This window comes from Oncorhynchus kisutch, linkage group LG20 (assembly GCF_002021735.2).
Source record: "Oncorhynchus kisutch isolate 150728-3 linkage group LG20, Okis_V2, whole genome shotgun sequence".
Classification (NCBI taxonomy): domain Eukaryota; kingdom Metazoa; phylum Chordata; class Actinopteri; order Salmoniformes; family Salmonidae; genus Oncorhynchus; species Oncorhynchus kisutch.
Genome location: NC_034193.2, coordinates 40,237,049 through 40,256,630, shown reverse-complemented (window position 1 = coordinate 40,256,630; position 19,582 = coordinate 40,237,049). Strand labels below are relative to the sequence as shown.

The 19,582-nt window shown below is 47.0% G+C and overlaps 1 protein-coding gene and 1 non-coding gene across 7 annotated transcripts in view; both read left to right on the top strand.

Moving 5' to 3' along the window:
* LOC109865684 (ubiquitin carboxyl-terminal hydrolase 34) overlaps positions 1–15,520 on the top strand; it is a 57,402-nt gene extending 41,882 nt beyond the window's left edge. For 3 of the 6 annotated variants that reach the window (XM_031798993.1, XM_031798990.1, XM_031798991.1), the window contains exons 58-78: positions 56–207; positions 569–722; positions 971–1,027; positions 1,188–1,292; positions 2,659–2,806; positions 4,182–4,312; positions 6,372–6,545; positions 6,894–7,067; positions 7,326–7,481; positions 8,685–8,842; positions 9,544–9,622; positions 10,137–10,263; positions 10,815–10,922; positions 11,103–11,207; positions 11,582–11,706; positions 12,155–12,278; positions 12,390–12,469; positions 12,684–12,824; positions 13,144–13,290; positions 13,532–13,688; positions 13,905–15,375. In XM_031798993.1, coding sequence (XP_031654853.1) covers positions 56–207; positions 569–722; positions 971–1,027; positions 1,188–1,292; positions 2,659–2,806; positions 4,182–4,312; positions 6,372–6,545; positions 6,894–7,067; positions 7,326–7,481; positions 8,685–8,842; positions 9,544–9,622; positions 10,137–10,263; positions 10,815–10,922; positions 11,103–11,207; positions 11,582–11,706; positions 12,155–12,278; positions 12,390–12,469; positions 12,684–12,824; positions 13,144–13,290; positions 13,532–13,688; positions 13,905–14,671 — 3,369 coding nt within the window. In that variant the 3' untranslated portion in view covers positions 14,672–15,375. Of the gene's footprint in view, positions 1–55; positions 208–568; positions 723–970; positions 1,028–1,187; positions 1,293–2,658; positions 2,807–4,181; positions 4,313–6,371; positions 6,546–6,893; positions 7,068–7,325; positions 7,482–8,684; positions 8,843–9,543; positions 9,623–10,136; positions 10,264–10,814; positions 10,923–11,102; positions 11,208–11,581; positions 11,707–12,154; positions 12,279–12,389; positions 12,470–12,683; positions 12,825–13,143; positions 13,291–13,531; positions 13,689–13,904 lie in introns of all 6 variants that reach the window. The other 3 variants (XM_031798989.1, XM_031798992.1, XM_031798988.1) reach the window with 2 other exon arrangements.
* Positions 11,320–11,452, top strand: LOC116355580 (small nucleolar RNA SNORA44). Its single transcript, XR_004204587.1, has one exon. It is a non-coding gene; the product is annotated as a small nucleolar RNA SNORA44 (small nucleolar RNA).
* Positions 15,521–19,582: the final 4,062 nt, after the last annotated feature.

The window sequence follows — 19,582 nt, the reverse complement described above, 5'->3', positions numbered from 1 at the left end:
TTGTGTGTGTGTGTGTGTTTCTGTGATTGGGTGTGTAATAACCTGCCCCCCCCAGCCCCAGGTGGAGGTGCTGTCTGAGGAGGAGGGAGAAGAGGAGGATGAGGAGGAGGACATCTTATCCCTGGCGGAAGAGAAGTACCGCCCTGCCGCCTTGGAGAAGATGATAGCTCTCATCGCCCTGCTGGTGGAACAGTCCCGCTCTGAGAGGTAGGGCACTGCATGGCATGGCACCACTTGGGACACAGGAAAAGCAGTCTCTGGCACAGGGATTTGACCTGCCACTAGCAAAGTGAGATTTGTCAATGTCACTGGGCAATTTGAGTATCACCCAGAACTAGACAAATTGTTGTGACTAGACAATTTGGTATTTACGTTTGCTGGGTCACAGGAAATGTTCATAGCTTTGGCACAGCACAACATAGTGTTGGTAATACTTCCCAAAAGTTAGCTAGAAATACTACCACATATAGCACCTAATTTATTCACTGTTGTCGGTATCAAATCCTCCCCCTTCTTCACATGTTTAATTTCACCTTCATTCTAATCTCCCCCCCCTCTCTCTCTCCAGACACCTGACTCTGTCCCAGAGTGACATGGCAGCCCTGACCGGGGGGAAAGGCTTCCCCTTCCTCTTCCAGCACATCCGAGACGGCATCAACATCAGGCAGACCTGCAACCTCATCTTCAGCCTGTGTCGCTACAACAACCGCCTGGCCGAGCACGTACGTTTAACGCTCGCGCACACACACACACTAACGCACGCACCCACAAACAAACACGTCGCCGTTGTCAATGGTAGACCCTGGCCGTGACCTCACTCTCCGAGGGCGTCTCAGAGAGAGTTGGGATTTGCAAAAAGCACAATTGGTAGTAATACAGACTTTTACATGTTTGAAATAGGACAAATATAGGCACCCACCAAATTATTATTACATAGAGGGGCATAATTTCTCCTGTGTTTTTATTCCAGATTGTATCCATGCTCTTCACCTCTATCGCTAAACTGACGCCTGAGGTAAGCACTGATGTGAGAACCTATACTTTTAATACATAATGCTCTGTCTATTATCCAACTCAATTATTAGTTTGTACAAATCTCAATTTGTCCCTCATGTTCTCTACTTCTTTCTCTCCGTCCCTCTCCTTATCTCCACCCTGCTCTCCGTCTCCCGCTTCTCCTCGTCTAGGCGGCAAACCCTTTCTTCAAGCTGCTCACCATGCTGATGGAGCTGTCAGGTGGTCCTCCGGGCATGCCTTCCTTCGCCTCTTACATCCTACAGAGGATCTGGGAGGTACTGTCACGCACACACACATCAAATCTCATGTTATTTGTCACATGCTTCGTAAACAGTGACCGGCACGGGCCCTTCCCAACAGTGCAGATAGAAAAATATAAATAATACAAGGAATAAATAACTAGCTTGGTACTGGTACCGTGTGTGTGTGTGTGTGTGTGTGTGTGTGTGTGTGTGTGTGTGTGTATATAGCCATGTCGATGTACAAGGTAATTGAGGTAGATATGTACATATAGGTAGGGGCTAGAGTGACTAGGCAACAGGATAGATAATAAACAGTAGCAACAGCATATGTGATGAGTCAAAAGAGTTGGTGCAAAAAGGGTCAATGCAGATAGTCCAGGTAGCTGTCTAATGGCTTGGGGGTAGAAGCTGTTCAGGGTCCTGTTGGTTCCAGACCGCTTGCCATACAGTAGCAGAGAGAACTGTCTATGACTTGGAGTCTTTGGCAATTTTTAGAGCTTTCCTCTGACACCGCCTGGTATCGAGGGCCTGGATGGCAGGGAGCTCTGCCTCAGTGATGTACTGGGCCGTACACACTGGCCTCTGTAGTGCCTTGTGGTCGGTATACCAAGCAGTTGCCGTACCAAGCGGTGACGCAGCCAGTCAAGATGCTCTCAATGGTGCAGCTGTAGAAGTTTTTTAGAATCTGAGGGCCCATGCCAAATTGTTTCAGCCTCCTGAGGGGCAAGAGGCATTGTCGTGTTGGTGTGTGTGGACAGTGTTAATTCCTTAGTGAGGAACTTGAAGCTCTCGACCCGCGCCACTACATCGCGTGGATGGGTGCATGCCTGGCTCTCCGTTTCCTGTTGTCCACGATCAGCTCCTTTTGTCTTGCTGACATTGAGGGAGAGGTTGTTGTCTTGGCAGCACACTGCCAGGTCACTGACCTCCCTATAGGCTGTCTTGTCGTCGGTGATCAGGCCTACCACCATAGTGTCGTCAGCGAGCTTAATGATGGTGTTGGAGTTAGGTGTTGCCACGCAGTCCTGGGTGAATAGTGAGTACAGGAAGGGACTAAGCATGCACCCCTGAGGGGCCCCAGTGTTGATGGTCAGAGTGGCGGATGTGTTGTTGCTTACCCTCACCACCTGGGGGCGTCCCGACAGGAAGTCCAGGATCCAGTTGCAGAGGGAGGTGTTCAGTCCCAGAGTACTGAACTTAGTGATGAGCTTGGAGTGAACATAGTCACATAGGTTCATCTGATTCATTGTTCTTTATCAAGTTACTTCAGTTAAACAAATGTATCTATGTGTATTTGTCCTTAATTCACTTAGTCAAGTTATTTCAGTTGATCTTGACGTCGTTGCCTAAAATATTCAGAATCTTATCCTTTTTGTTGTGTGTGTGTGTTCTCTCCCAGGTGATAGAGTACAACCCTAGCCAGTGTCTGGACTGGTTGGCGGTGCAGACCCCCAGAAACAAGCTGGCTCACAGCTGGGTGCTGCAGAACATGGAGAACTGGGTGGAGCGCTTCCTACTGGCCCACAACTACCCCCGTGTCCGCACCTGTAAGAACACTTGTGATGTCTCTGTCTGGAAGTTCTTACGAACTACACTACATGGCCAAAAGTATATGGACACCTGCTCGTCAAACATCTCATTCCAAAATCATGGCCATTAATATGGAGTTGGTCCCCCTTTGCTGCTATAACAGCCTCCACTCTTTTGGGAAGGCTTTCCACTAGATGTTGGAACATTGCTGCGGGACCTTGTTTCCTTTCAGCCACGAACATTAGTGAGGTTTGGACATTTATTTTAGGCAAATAGGCCTTCCAATTCATCCCAAAGTGTTCAATGGGGTTGAGGTCAGGGCTCTGTGCAGGCCAGTCAAGTTCTTCCACACCAATCTCGACAAACCATTTCTGTATGGACCTCGCTTTGTTTAAATTTTATTTTACCTTTATTTAACTAGGCAAGGCAGTTAAGAACAAATTCTTATTTTCAATGACCACCTAGGAACAGTTGGTTAACTGCCTTGTTCAGGGGCAGAACAGGGTCATTGTCATGCTGAAACAGGAAAGGGCCTTCCCCAAACTGTTGCCACAAAGTCAGAAGTACGGAATTGTCTAAAATGTCATTGTATGCTATAGCTTTAAGATTTCCCTTCACTGGATCTAAAGGGCCTAGCCCGAACCATGAAAAACAGCCCCAGACCATTATTCCTCCTCCACCAAACTTTACAGTTGGCACTATGCATTGGGGCAGGTCGTGTTCTCCTGGCATCCGCCAAAGCAAGATTAGTCCGTCGGACTGCGTGATTCACCAGTCCAGAGAACAAGTTTCCGCTGTTCCAGAGTCTAATGGCAACGAGCTTTACACCTCTTCAGCCATTGCTTGGCGTTGCGCGTGTATTTACTTTGCCACCATGGCCTTTATTTTGCCTTTACCTCCCTTATCTCACCTCATTTGCTCACATTGTATATAGACTTATTTTTCTACTGTATTATTGACTGTATGTTTGTTTTACTCCATGTGTAACTCTGTTATGTGTCGAACTGCTTTGCTTTATCTTGGCCAGGTCGCAATTGTAAATGAGAACTTGTTCTCAACTTGCCTACCTGGTTAAATAATGGTAAAATAAAAATATATATAGTGTAGGTTACAAAACTCTCCCCATAAAACAATCCCCTAAAACAGGTTCCTTAAGTGCCCTTTTCAACTTGTTTTATATGTTACTCCCTCTCTCGCTTCCATCCCCACCTCTCACAGAGAACCAACAGAGAGCTAGGTACCACTGCTGTCCACTGCACTCATCCCCATCCTTCTCTTCTCACTCTAGCAAAAGAACGATTGTGTGTAGTTAGCCTAGAAACATTTTTTTAAAAGACAGACATTTAGGCTAAACGCTGCTCCAACTCTGAAATTCTCTTTCTGACCCTCCAGCGGCAGCCTACCTCCTGGTCTCCCTGATTCCCAGCAACTCGTTCCGCCAAATGTTCCGCTCCACGCGTTCCCTCCACATCCCCACGCGGGACCTGCCCCTGTCCCCCGACACCACCGTGGTGCTCCACCAGGTACGGTTACACGCTGCAGTCTTTCCTCCCTGTGTTTTTATTCGTGTTTAGGTTCTACTCCAGGTACAGTCGGATACTGAGAAATGCTCAAACCAGATTTATTCACCCAGATGGATGCTTCAGCTAAATAGCGTAACATGCAAGCATGGCCGGCCTGCGCGTTGGGCAGGATTAGGCGTCCGCCTATGGCGGCAGACTGACTGAGGGCGCCATTTTCTGATCTAAACTGACCAAGGCGCATCAACAAAAAACACATAAAACCTCACGGAATTCTGGCCAAAAACAATTACAATTTCTTCCACCAGTGGCATATGGGCTTTTTAGGTGTGCTCTGATGCCGCCCTGTGATGAGCAGTGCCCACTTTGTCAAAGACGGGGGCGTGAAATATTTCACTTGTCCATTCCCAGCGCACTTCTCCAGGGTGCTGTTGCTGCGATGCGGCGAGCCACCAACGTTCCGTCAAAAAGAAAATCGAACATAAATCACGTGTCATATCGTAGAAAGAGTATGTGGCCTTTTCTGTTGCCAACAGGCTGGAGATCAAAACGTACGACAATGTATTAAGACAGACACTTTTTTTTACATCGTGCAGGTTTCTCTGATCAAAATAAATGGCGCCCAATCGACGACGACAAATGCGCTGTCACGTTAACAAACAACATATCCTGAAAACAGGACAGGTCAAAGTAACATGGACAATATAGAATCTACAATCACAACTGTTGTCCAGGAGTTTCCCCCCCCTTTGTCATGATCAGTGGTTTCAAGTTTGTGTATTTTTAACAAGTTGACCATAGCGAAAAAATCAAATATTTCTGCATTACGTGTTGATTCTACCCTGATGAAGACGGGTAGGATCTGTCGACACGTTGGACATTAAATTATTGCATCTGAGCTCCTGGAGTGTGCGGCTCTCCTTGAATTTAGTTTATATTACGTGTTGTACAAACACATTGCAAATAGGCTCAGGATAACTCCTGATGAAGTTGGGTAGCTGACATTCTGAGCTTAAATAGCCAAATGTATTAGTCACAGGACCAATAAAGCCAATGCAATGGCCTGTTTTACAAATGGTGGGCCTACCCGGGTGTATGGGCATTCATAAAATTCCATGGCTGGTCGACATGGTAGGCTGCACCCCAGTAAACACCAGCCAAGGTCCTTTTTTTGTGTGTGTCTCGCCTAGGGCGGCAGAGAGGCAAGGACCCTGCATGCAAGTTACACAAGCATGTATTTATACCCCGACTAGGCGGATTTCCCCTTCTTGTATGTCTAAGATAAACAATTAGTCTCTGTTGCTGGGCGGAAACTAGGTCTGTGCCTCTTTGTTAGTGTCCAGAACATTTGTGGTCCGGTGTGTCTGTGAGAGAGAGAAAGCTGCAGTTAGTGTCATTGGCGCCCCTCTGGCCCCCCTCGCAGATGTTTCCTCTCTCTTCAACTATTGTCCTCTCCTTGCCCTTGTCCCTCAAACGAACTTAGCTCAACAGCAACCCAACTATTGTCCTCTCCTTGCCCTTGTCCCTCAGAAACTAACTTAGCTCAACAGCAACCCAACTGTTGCTCTTTTACCTACTTCCTTAGCATCTTAATATACAGCACTAACAGTGTCTGACCTGAGACCTACATGTTCTGTGCTTCCCCTTTGCCGCTACAATAACAAGCTCCAACAACCAAATCCATAACAAGACTACTACTAATGAGCTTATTATACAATTATAATGGGCTCAAGTCAAACGGTTTCCATCATCAGTGACGTTTCGAACAATCAGGTCTTGGCAATAATATCCATTTGCTGGTATTTTTTGATCACCTGCTTAGATATCTTCTAGTTCAAAGACTTCAAGTACAGATATTTTATTGAAACGGAGAAGTGGATGTAATTTACAACCCGTGAAGGAGACTTACATAATACAATTTATTGACAAGATACAGTATGTACAATGATTAGATGGAAGTGTACGTGTTTCACAGGAACTGTTTTGAAGTTGTGTTTATTTTGTGTGAAAATGAAAAATACAGAAAAATATCTGTAGTCTTTCCCTTTTGCTCCTGTACCAGGTGTACAACCTGCTCCTGGGCCTGCTGGGTCGGGCCAAGCTCTACGTGGACGCGGCGGTGCATGGGACCACCAAGCTGGTGCAGTACTTCAGCTTCATGACCTACTGCCTCATCTCCAAGACGGAGAAGCTCATGTTCTCCGGTTACTTCATGGACCTGTGGAACCTCTTCCAGGTGAGTGGGGGGGGGGGGTGTTGAAAGGGCTTTGTCTGCTTTGGGAAGAATTGAGTGTGCTGAATGAGAGTGGGATTAGATTTGTCACATTAGTCATTTAGAAGTTAGTCTCTTTGTGCATTCACTGCACCACACTAGAATAATTAAATACATGCGTTTTGGTTCATCTCAAGGCATGAAAATGAAGTCTATTAGTTTAATTTAGATTTGTTTGGTTCCTTTTTCTCTTCCTCTGTGGTGTGTTCACCTGTACACACCTTATTGAATAATAACTAGTGATAGTAATGAAATAATTGGGTTGCAGTAATCAAACTTCTCTGATCTTTCTCCATGTCCCTCCCCTCTCAGCCCAAGTTGTCTGAACCAGCCATTGCCACTAACCACAACAAGCAGGCCCTCCTCTCCTTCTGGTACAACGTGTGTATGGAGTGTCCCGAGAATGTCCGTCTGGTCGTCCAGAACCCCGTGGTCACTAAGAACATCGCCTTCAACTACATCCTGGCCGACCACGACGACCAGGAGGTAGAAATAATACATTTTAGCTGCAAACCCTAATTATTAAAAAACGTCCAACAGTTCAATAGTTATCACCTTCAGTGAAAGAAGCGCCTTCCACTGGCAAAGAGAGAGGAGAGAACTTATCTTTTTCTGAGCAATTTGTCCAGGAACACATTGAAAATGTACAAAATGTTTCTAGCAGAAGCACAACCGCCAAAGAATGAAGGTGGGCCAGTTGCTAGAGGTGAGTCTGAAAGCCTGCCTGAAATGATTTACCAACAGGTGGTGCTGTTCAACCGGGGAATGCTGCCGGCGTACTACGGCATCCTGAGGATGTGCTGCGAGCAGTCGCCCGCCTTCACCCGCCAGCTGGCCTCGCACCAGAACATCCAGTGGGCCTTCAAGAACCTGACGCCGCACGCCAGCCAGTACCCAGGGGTGGGTGGTCCAGCTGACTGACTGACTCTGTCCCTTTGTGTGTAATGGGAAGATGACCTGATTGACTGGGTGCTGGTGTGTGTTGTCTGTTCGTGTGACTGTCCGTCTGTCTTTTTTTTTCTCTCTTACTGAGTCAGGTCGACTTATCTTATGCCTCTGTTATACTGCCTGTGACCATGACCCCCTCAGGCGATTCATTAGTCCCTTGTGCCTTGTCCACTATCATCCTCTAAGCACTTCATGAGGAGGGATGGATAGTAGTAGGGAGTAGGGGCTAGGCCTCTGAGATGTTTCTACGTAGTCTCTCTGACTCCGGTATGAGGTTGATTTGCGTTTGTCTCTGTTGCCTCTCTGACCACTGTCTGGTGTGTTTGTCCCCCTACATTCTGACCACGGTCTGGTGTGTTTGTCGCCCTTCATCTCTGACCACTGTCTGGTGTGTTTGTCCCCCTACATCTCTGACCAGTGTCTGGTGTGTCTGGTGTGTTTGTCCCCCTACATCTCTGACCACTGTCTGGTGTGTCTGGTGTGTTTGTCCCCCTACATCTCTGACCACTGTCTGGTGTGTCTGTGTGTTTGTCCCCCTACATCTCTGACCACTGTCTGGTGTGTCTGTGTGTTTGTCCCCCTACATCTCTGACCACTGTCTGGTGTGTTTGTCCCCCTACATCTCTGACCAGTGTCTGGTGTGTTTGTCCCCCTACATCTCTGACCACTGTCTGGTGTGTTTGTCCCCCTACATCTCTGACCACTGTCTGGTGTGTCTGTGTGTTTGTCCCCCTACATCTCTGACCACTGTCTGGTGTGTTTGTCCCCCTACATCTCTGACCACTGTCTGGTGTGTCTGTGTGTTTGTCCCCCTACATCTCTGACCACTGTCTGGTGTGTCTGTGTGTTTGTCCCCCTACATCTCTGACCACTGTCTGGTGTGTCTGGTGTGTTTGTCCCCCTACATCTCTGACCACTGTCTGGTGTGTCTGGTGTGTTTGTCCCCCTACATCTCTGACCACTGTCTGGTGTGTTTGTCCCCCTACATCTCTGACCACTGTCTGGTGTGTCTGTGTGTTTGTCCCCCTACATCTCTGACCACTGTCTGGTGTGTCTGTGTGTTTGTCCCCCTACATCTCTGACCACTGTCTGGTGTGTCTGTGTGTTTGTCCCCCTACATCTCTGACCACTGTCTGTGTGTTTGTCCCCCTGCAGGCGGTGGAGGAGCTGTTCAACCTGATGCAGCTGTTTGTGGCCCAGCGGTCGGACATGAGGGAGGAGGAGCTGGAGGACGTCAAGCAGTTTAAGAAGACCACCATCAGCTGCTACCTCCGCTGCCTGGACGGACGCTCCTGCTGGACCACACTCATCAGGTAACACAGAGGGGGTCGCGCACACGGAGGGGGATGTAACAGTATAACTTTAGACCGTCCCCGGGCGCAAACCAGGGACCCTCGGCACACAACAGTCACCCACGTAGCATCGTTACCCATCGCGGAGGGGATCGCGTGCACACGGGGGTGGGGGGAAATCGCACGGGGGTGGGGGAAATCGCAAGCGCACGGGGGTGGGGGATGGCGCGCACAGGGGATGTAACAGTATAACTTTAGACCGTACCCGGGCGCGAACCAGGGACCCTCTGCACACATCAACAACAGTCACCCACGAAGCATCGTTACCCATCGCTCCACAAAAGGCACAGAGGGGATCGCACGTGCACACACAGAGAGGGGATCGCACACACACACTTGCCACCAGGATCATGTTCATCAGGCACCACGTTGAAGAAAATGGACTGAAACAGGGACTACCTGGAATGGTCCAATAGGACACAATCATTTGTTGCAAAACGTTGTTTTTTTTAAATTCCGTTGCATGCCCTAAAACACGGCCCAGATACGAAGCATCTGCAGAGTTTTTTTTATTTTTTATGAACTCACGGCAACTTAACCAGAGAGATGTCTGATGCCTTTTAGAGAATCAAATGGGCACGGTCTTACTTTTGAGATGAGAGCACTGTGAACTACGGTATATGTCCATGATATAGTGTAACTGTGTTTTGTGTCCGTCACAGTGCCTTCCGCGTGTTGTTGGAGAACGACGAGGACAGACTACTGGTGGTCTTCAACAGAGGACTCATCCTCATGACAGAGGTACGTCAGGACATTCTGCACTAATTATGGTTATTAGGCTTATAACGAACCGTTCATACATGGCTTCATTTCACTGGCTTCTATATTATCATTTTGAGTTAGTTGTGGGGTTGGGGTTCGTCTCGTGTTGCCACATTTCCAAGTCTCTTGTATCACTCAGATAGCGGAAATCAAGGGTTCAAAGTGTAAATAATATTAGCGTTTAATGTAGTATTATTCAGTATCCGATATAAAAAATATATATTTTTATTTTTTATGTTTCTCAATGTAAAGAGTGTCAGCTGTTGCATAAATCGTTACCGGGCATTTGACGTGCCCCCCCCCTCTCCATCCTGCTGTCTAACACCCTACACATGATGTTGGTAGTTTGATGAAGTTTCTTCATTGTGAACTGTATCCAGTAAAATAATATTTTACTATAAAGTGTTGGAACGTTAATTTCGTAGGGTTCTAGCGTAGGCAACGGTTTGTCATTTGACGTGCCCCTCTCGCGCTCTCCCTCCACTTCCTGCAGTCGTTTAACACCCTGCACATGATGTACCACGAGGCCACAGCGTGTCATGTGACCGGGGACCTGGTGGAGCTGCTGTCCATCTTCCTGTCGGTACTCAAGGCCACGCGGCCCTATCTGCAGCGCAAAGGTCAGCAAAAACTACCTTCCCTCCCCCTCTGGATGTTGTAACCGTAATGGGGTACGGAGTTCATCTTTACAGTTAATTCGTTCCACTGTATCCTAAAAATCTTTTATTTGAGTTATTTACATATGTAAGAGTAATTGTATTAGAATTCATGTGGCGATTTGAGAGAAGACCACCATCAGTACGTATTTATGTTGTATTGGATTACGCTATTGACTGCAAGTACCAGAATGTCTTCCAACAGGAAGTTTTAAAAAACTCAAGTCATTATCGTGGCTTTTGTTGGCAACTTTCTTTTTATTGTTCTGTAGAATCTAAAGTGATTCTACGCCGACCACCTACCTTGTAGCAAAACCTCATTTCCGAGTCAATGGGAGACAGAACATTTGACATCAATGCATGACTGAAGTGAAAGTTAGGATTCACCCCCCCACCCCCATGTGAATAAGCCCTGTGTTCTTCTGTCGGAGCCTTTTGTTTAGCTCAGTGACTTGCCTTTCTTTATTTAGGGGACCCTGTAAAGTCTCTGTGTAACCTGTGTTGTTCTCCTGTAGATGTGAAGCAGGCTCTTATCCAGTGGCAGGAGAGGATCGACTTTGCCCACAAGCTGCTCACCCTCCTCAACTCCTACAGCCCCCCGGAGCTCCGCAACGCCTGCCTGGGTAAGAACACGCAAACAGTTTGGATAATATTTGACCACATTTTCCCCTCTAAACTATTCCACATAGAGTATACAATAGACCTTTGAAACAATTACAATCACTGGAGGGAGTACCTGTTGTTGTATGTAATATGAGATGTGATGTCACTAGTAGTTCCTGGTTATTTCTGCCCCCCCCCAGATGTTCTGAAGGAGCTGGTCCTGTTGAGTCCCCATGACTTCCTGCACACTCTGGTGCCCTTCCTGCAGCACAACCACTGCACCTACCACCACAGCAACATCCCCAGTGAGTGCCCCCCTCCAAGCTGCTACACTTGGAGCTCGTCTTATGTACTGACGAAAGTTAACGAGGACAAACGCAAGCGATCAGGGAAACAATGCCGACGAATAATACTACACAGCATGCTATCCTAAGGACCCTGGCTCTGTCTGTAGCCTCTGGTTCTCCAAGTGCATGCCAGAGTACCGGGGGAGTCTTTGACTGTCCTGACCTCTCCGTGCCTGAGGCAGTCACTCAACTGTCCTACACATATCTAGAAAGTGACAACAACAAAAAAAAAACGTATTTTTGTCCACGATCTCCCATTGGCGTAAATGTTGCTGTAGATTTGCGTAAGACCAGGTAGGATTTGTCTGAATGTGACTCTCTTTTGTACACAGTGTCCTTTGGGCCTTACCTGCCCTGCAGAGAGAACATCAAGCTGATGGGAGGCAAGAACAACATCCGGCCTCCCAGACCTGAACTCAACATGTGCCTCCTGCCTTCCATGGTGGAGACCAGCAAGGTGTGTGTCTCTGAATACTACCACTGCTTCATGTCTCTTGGCCAGTTTGTCATTTTCTTAACGTAAAGACCATCTTTGGCACCAAGATCATGGCAAGTTTGATTGAACAGTGGTCTTTGTGCTAAAGAGGATGTTTATGTTTTGGGGGAAATCTCACCGCAGGTTGTTGTTGTTGTAAGGGAGATTGTTCTTGATAGCTTACCTGGCTAAGTAAAGGTTCATTTAAGATAAGACCATCTGTCCTACCTGGTTACAATCATGGTTGGATCAGTGGAAACGGTACCCCAATAAGGGCCACCGCTGAAGTAAATAAAGTGGTTTATGTATGCATGTTTCTTTGCAATTTCAAGGTCTGTTCATTTCATGTGTATATTTGCGCTAGTGTGGTCTTCCTGCTTTCATTGAGAAGGATCATCAACTTCCATGTCTCTCTCGCTCTCTCTCTCAGGGTAAAGATGAGGTGTATGACCGGATGCTCCTAGACTACTTTCTCTCCTACCACCAGTTCATCCACCTGCTGTGTCGAGTCGCCATCAACTGCGAGAAGTTCACAGAGACCCTTGTCAAACTAAGTGAGTGTGTGTGGATGCGTTTCTAATGTTACTCTATCTAATGACTAAAAAGGCTGTGTGTGTGTGTGTATCTGGTGTGTCGCCAATGTGACCATGTCTCTCTGGTTCCAGGTGTCCTGATAGCGTACGAGGGCTTGCCTCTGCACTTGGCCCTCTTCCCCAAGCTGTGGACGGAGCTTTGCCAGTCTCAGGTAAATATCACACGCTTTCACACACACTTTAACACGCTCACTCCAATACAGTCACACACACACACACACACACACACACAACACTCAGACACAAATGTGTACTATTTCTCTCACTTGCAAAACACACTTAACACACATCCAAATCTACAAACACACGTAACGCACAAAATATAATTGGTCGTTGTCACCACCATCTTGCTGTGCTGTTCTGTAGTCGGCCCTGGCTAAGACCTGTGTGAAGCTTCTGTGCGAGGACCCGGCATTCGGCGAGTACATCAAGTGCATCCTGATGGACGAGAGGACCTTCCTCAACAACAACATGGCCTACTCCTTCCTCACCTGCTTCCTGCACAAGGTAGCCATCTTGGAGCCACCGCTACCATCCGTTTATTTCAACACCGACAGCCTCTGCTTTAGCCAGTTTTTATAGCGTGTCATTTCATGTATGCATCCAATGTTGACGCTCTACCAAGGTGTCATGCTGGTCCCAGATAGCCTGAGTCCCAGATCTGTTTTGCCGTCTTGTCAACTTCAAATGACCGCAATGATGTTGGCAAGACTGCATAATCTGATCTGGGACTCAGGCTAACCTTGCTACTTGTTGACAACCTTGCCATGTTGATGGGCCTTTCGAGTGCATGACCGTAAGTGTGTGTGTGTGTGTCATCTCTCAGGTCCAGAGCCAGGTGCTGTCAGGCCCCAGCTGCGCCAACCTGATCAGTCTGCTGGTGACGAACCTGCTGAATGAGTACCGCAGCCTACAGCCCGAGCTGGCCTCGCACCGCCTGGAGCTGAGCAAGACCAGCGGCCTCCTCAACGCTGTCAGTACCCCTTATTCACGCCTTATTCACATTCTGTTAGTGCACTATTCATGCCTTATTCTAATGCAATTCATGCCCTATTTACATGCTATTCATCCCTTTTTCACGCTCTACTCGGGCCTTATTCATGCTTACTTGTTAATTCCATAGTCATGCCTTACTAGATTGTCATTCCCTGTTCAAATGCTTTTCTATACTAGATAATCACTGTTCTTTTGTCCCTCTCCCTCCCTCTTTGCAGGACCTGCGTGCGTTGGCGTTGATGTTGTCCATACACACCCCCCAGGCGTTGGACCCGGCTCTGGGTCCGGCCCTGCAGGAGTTGCTGTCCAAGTGTAGCGCCTGTGTGCAGCAACGCAGCGCGCTCGAACAGGAGGCCAAGGACCGCAAGGCCAAAGGTACGACACATACAGTATACTGTCACAAACTTGAAAAATGTAAACGCATTGATGGTAGTCAATGTGTGGTGTCACTTAGTCCAACCCTGTTATCTGCTTACACTGTGTCATTTAAACTCGTTGGGAAATGATGAATTGAAGTTGAAAATGCTAATGGTAGTACTTACCTGTACACAGATGTGAAGGTTAATCACCCGAGTTTCTTCTGTCTTTTAGCGGAGGAGGAGGGCGCCACCCCAGTGAAGCGCCGGCGGATGAGTAGCGACGACGGCCCCGGGGAAGGAACCAGCGCCGGCACCAGCACCGGGGGTGTGACCGTTTCCGGACCCACCTGCGCAGCCGCCACCTCCTCCTCCCTCCCCCCATGTGTCGAGCTGAAGCCGGAGCACCAGGAGGCACTGACTCCCACCAGCACCTCGGACACAGAGACTCGGGACTCCTCGTCCCTCATCGACCCGGGAACCGAGCACGACCCGCCCTCACCGGATCCTACTGCTGCCACCAGTTGCAGCCAACCCCCTGGGGACGCCTCCCCCAAGGAGGAGAAGATGGAGGCTTCCTCTTCCTCCTCTTCCTCATCATCATCCTCTTCCTCCCTCCCGGAGACGGGAGAGTTGTCGTACGGCGGCAGCGGACAGGGAGGGGAGGAGCCGCAGTCGTCTCAGACTCAGCAGGCAGCCATGGCAGGAGCGGAGGAGGAAGAGAGGAGGGAAGCAACGGCGGCAATGGATGAGACAAAGGAGGAGAGGGAGACGGGCTCTAAGACTTGCGGAGCCTCGGAGGACCTGGCCTTCCCATCTGCCCTGGGCCTGGCAGGAGAGGGGCCAGAGGTCCCAGGGTGCAGTAGCCACGCCCCCTCGCAGGCTCTGACGAACTCTGCCCCGCCTCCGGACACCCTGGAAATGCTCTACAGGACAGTGGAGGCCACTATCGCCGTGGTTACAAAACTATCTGCGAAAGGGCCGTGCTCCGCCGCCTCGTGACATCCCCATTATTGCTCTCAGCGCTATGAGCCCTTTTTAAAAATCTTTTTTGTCTGTTATTTTTTTTCCCTCTAAGTGTATTATGCTCTTTCGTTTAACACTTTTCTTTCCCTGTTTTCATCCTTTCGTTTTTGTTTCCATTTTGTGTGTGTGTTGCGTTGGCCTCTGCTGACGTGCTTCTATCAGTTCTTGTGCTCCGGTTTGTCACGCAATCACTCCTCCCCAGCTTCAATGGCAGAAGAAGGCTCTAGACAGCATGCTCCCAAATGACTATAAACATGCACAGCCGCCGATCCATTGGACGAAAAAGAATTAATTTTTTTACCGATTTCCGAGTTCTTTTTGAAGTGATTTATTTGTTTTGAGGTTGCTGTAACGGGGAAAGGTTTACAGGAATTTTAGTCTCTTCTGTATGCAATTTAATTTGATTGCATTTTTACTCTGTATAAAATGGTGTCCTCTGTGCCAGTTTTGTACTTGATGAGAGGCAAAAGTTGCCTTGCTTTTTTCTGTGGTTAATATCCAAACTAAGTTTACCTGTACATTGAAAAAGAACCACAAGAAACTTGATTCTGTAAAGAATCTTCTCTAGTTGTTGCCTGGCGGTGTATATGAAAACTATATATATATATATATATATATATATAATGGTGCTTTATTTGACACGATATCTGTGGGTGAAATAAAGCAGTCTTGGTGTAACAGTTGGAGCTTTATTTTATTTACTGAAAATACATTCCAGAATCTATTGTCATTCTTTCTTCTTCTGGTTGTTTTGTTTCTTTTTTTATTTATTTTGATTATAGGATCAATGAATAAAAATTGTAATCTGAATAATTATGAACTGAACCACAAATGAGCTATGATCATTTTGTTCTATAGCGTCCTCGCACATCCTTGGATTACCGTTACAGCCTTCACCGTCCTCCGGTCCTCGTAAGGTTTATTAGAATGTTTCCGGACTTATTCCGCCACACGTTACACTGCTGTGAAGAACCACAATCATTTGAATTGAACCGTGTCTTTATCAAATCAATCGTGTCCCATTTAGATGGATGTATGTTTTCAAGGGAAACCTGGTCCGTAGACTGCAGCAGTTTTGAGAGAAGTCTTTGGGTGGACTGCGACACTAATGGCCGCTATTATCAGCTCTGCTCTTGTTTTTAATTTTGCTCCGTCTGGTTTTGCTTTATACCGTAACAATGTTAACATATGGTGTAAGTCCTGCACAACCCAATGCTAGGTCAGTGTTTTGAAACAGTCTTGAAACTGTCCTTGAGAGGAGGACATGCGGTGTACTCAACGTTACCCAATCCTGGTGTGTGTGATGGTATTTTATCATAATCATCCTCTCTGTAAAAATGTTGTATTGATTTGTTACAGGGTTACTGAAGACCACTTTTACACAGGGACCCTTCAGGCAGCTGTGGAACTTAATTTTTTTTTATTTCACCTTTATTTAACCAGGTAGGCTAGTTGAGAACAAGTTCTCATTTACAACTGCGACCTGGCCAAGATAAAGCACAGCAATTCGACACATACAACAACACAGAGTTACACATGGAATGAACAAAACATATTCAATAATACAGTAGAACAAAAGAAAGTCTATATACAGTGAGTGCAAATGAGGTAAGGCAATAAATAGGCCATGGTGGCGAAGTAATTACAATATAGCAATTAAACACTGGAATGGTAGATGTGCAGAAGATGAATGTGCAAGTAGAGATACTGGGCGCTGTTTACAGATGGGCTATGTGCAGTGATCTGTGAGCTGCTCTGACAGCTGGTGCTTAAAGCTAGTGAGCGAGATGTGAGTCTCCAGCTTCAGAGATTTTTGCAGTTCGTTCCAGTCATTGGCAGCTGAGAACTGGAAGGAAAGACGACCAAAGGAGGAATTGTCTTTTCGGGGTGACCGGTGAGAAATGAAGCGATGGCCAACCAACGACAGCGTACAGGTCGCAATGGTGGGTAGTGTATGGGGCTTTGGTGACAAAACGGATGGCACTGTGATAGACTGCATCCAGTTTGTTGAGTAGAGTGTTGGATGCTATTTTATAGATGACATCACCGAAATCGAGGATCGGTAGGATGGTCAGTTTTACTTGGTTATGTTTGGCAGCACGAGTGAAGGATGCTTTGTTGCGATATAGGAAGCCAATTCTAGATTTCATTTTGGATTGGAGATGCTTAATTTGAGTCTGGAAGGAGAGTCGTTTGGTCGCAGACCCATTACGGATGCAGGCAATGAGGCAGTGATTGCTGAGATCCTGGTTGAAGACAGCAGAGGTCTATTTGAAGGTTAAGTTGGTTAAGATGATATCTATGAGGGTGCCCGTGTTTACGGATTTGGAGTTGTACCTGGTAGGTTAATTGATCATTTGTGTGAGACTGAGGGCATCAAACTTGGATTGTAGGATGGCCGGGGTGTTAAGCATGTCCCAGTTTCGGTCACCTAGTAGCACGAGCTCAGAAGATAGATGGGGGGCAATCAATTCACATATGGTATCGAGGGCAGAGGGAGGTCTATAGCAAGCGGCAACAGTGAGAGACTTGTTTCTGGAAAGATACATTTTTAGAAGTAGATGCTCGAATTGTTTGGGTACAGACTTGGATAGCCTGCAGAGTTCTGTATTACTATCTTTGCAGTAGATTGCAACATCGCCCCCTTTGGCAGTTCTATCTGTGGGGAAAATGTTATAGTTAGCGATGGAGATTAAGGTTTTTGGTGGTTTTGCTAAACCAGGATTCAGACACGACTAAGACATTCAGGTTGGCAGAGTGTGCTAAAGCAGTGAGTAAAACAAACTTAGGGAGTAGGCTTCTATGTTAACATGCATGAAACCGAGGCTTTTACGGTTACAGAAGTCAACAAATGAGAGCACCTGTGGAGTGGGAGTGGAGCTAGGCACTGCAGGACCTGGATTAACCTCTACATCACCAGAGGAACAGAGGAGGAGTAGGATAAGGGTATGGCTAAAGGCTATACGAACTGGCCGTCTAGCACGTTCGGACCAGAGAGTAAAAGGAGCAGGTTTCTGGGAATGATAGCATAGATTCAAGGCATAGTGTACATAAAGGTAAGGTAGGATGTGAGTACATTGGAGGTAAACCTAGGCATTGAGTAATGATGAGAGAGATATAGTCTCTTGAGACGTTTAAACCAGGTGATGTCATCGCATATGTAGGACGTGAAGCAACATGGTTGGTTGAGGCATATTGAGCAGGGCTAGAGGCTCCACAGTGAGACAGTAATCACTAACCAGGACATATTGATATTAGAGAGAGGCATGCGTAGCCAAGTGAACATATGGGTCCACGGCGATTGACAGTTAGCAGGCCGATGCTAACACGCTCACTTGCGGAGGGGATGGGGACGGGACGGTTATTAGAAACACGTCAATTTGAACCCCCCGTTAATATGCCATGATTAGTTTGATTTCCCACTGTAAAGCGCCAAGCAGCTACTGTCTTTCTGGCTTTGCACCACAGAATCAGTTCCTCATTTTATCATCGTATCCCCCACTGCAAAATATGCTTTTGGACCGGCCCATGGTAAGCGCAGCACTGCGCACAATGCAGTATAGGCTTCACTGGAATGTTCCAAAATGCAATTGGAGGGAGCCGTTCCAAAAAGTGCACAGTACGTCAGTGGTTCTATGTGACCGATATTAACATTTAGGAAGAGGGGAGATCTAAAGATGCAACTAGCATTGGTTGCTAGTATAACTAGGATTGTCTTGGGCTGCTGGAAACTGAAATGAAGTTGATAGAAACCCAGTAGAACATGCTAGAAATGCTGCTCAATGGTATAAGGAACTGTTTATAAAAATCCCTCAACATTTCATGGTCTGATTTTCACTAGGCTACTTTGGAGCAAGGTAAGACATGCCTCAAAATTACTTAAAACCTCCAGGTTTTAAACCATGAAGTTTTAGTTATAAAATGCTGATTACCTCTGTTCAGATTTCAAGGTGGTTGACGTGTGTGGTGCGCAACAGGCACTGGCCTTTCTAGCAGCTCTTGTGACCATTTGATCTGAACGAACCGTGCCTTGAGTATGTCAGCAGAACGAGCCTTTACGTTAATGTTAATTATCTTAAATTATATTTGTCAAACATCACTGCCTTTAGGCCTATTTATGTAATTAAACATTTGGCTATATTTTCATGCTCCTCCATGTCAGCATCAGTGTGGACAAATCACCTTGGCTATGCTTTGAGATGTTGGCTCATTTATTTATATACATCCACTACGAGCTGCCAGAACAGCTTCAATGCGTGCATGTTTCAGCATGATAATGCACAGCCCCATGTCACAAGGGTCTGTACTCAATTCCTGGAATCTGAAAATGTCCCAGTTCTTCCATGGCCAGCATACTCACCAGACACGTCACCATTGAGCATGTTTGGGATGCTCTGGATCGACGTGTACGACAGCATGTTCCAGTTCCCGCCAATGTCCAGCATCTTCGCACAGCCATTGAAGAGGAGTGAGACAACATTCCACAGACCAAAATCAACAGCCTGATGAACTTTATGCGAAGATGTCGCGCAATGAGGCAAATGGTGGTCACACCAGATACTGACTGGTTTTCTGACCCATGCCCCTAAAAAATGTTTAAAGTACTGTATCTGTGACTAACAGATGCATATATGTATTCCCAGTCATGGTGGGATGGGGTCTGGAAGAGTAGGGAACTGGGGTGTGTTGTCATTGTAGTCCAGAACGGTGATGTTGAGCTGGGCTGTGGCGTTCAGCCCATCTTTGTCCACCGCCACCACCTGAACACAGTGAGAGGGGTAAGATCTTAACAGGTAACGTAGTTGACAAAACGTAACATTGTTGACTCCAACGCATAACGTTGCTGACCTTCATGGTCTCACTGAGCATCTTAAGTCACATTTGCCT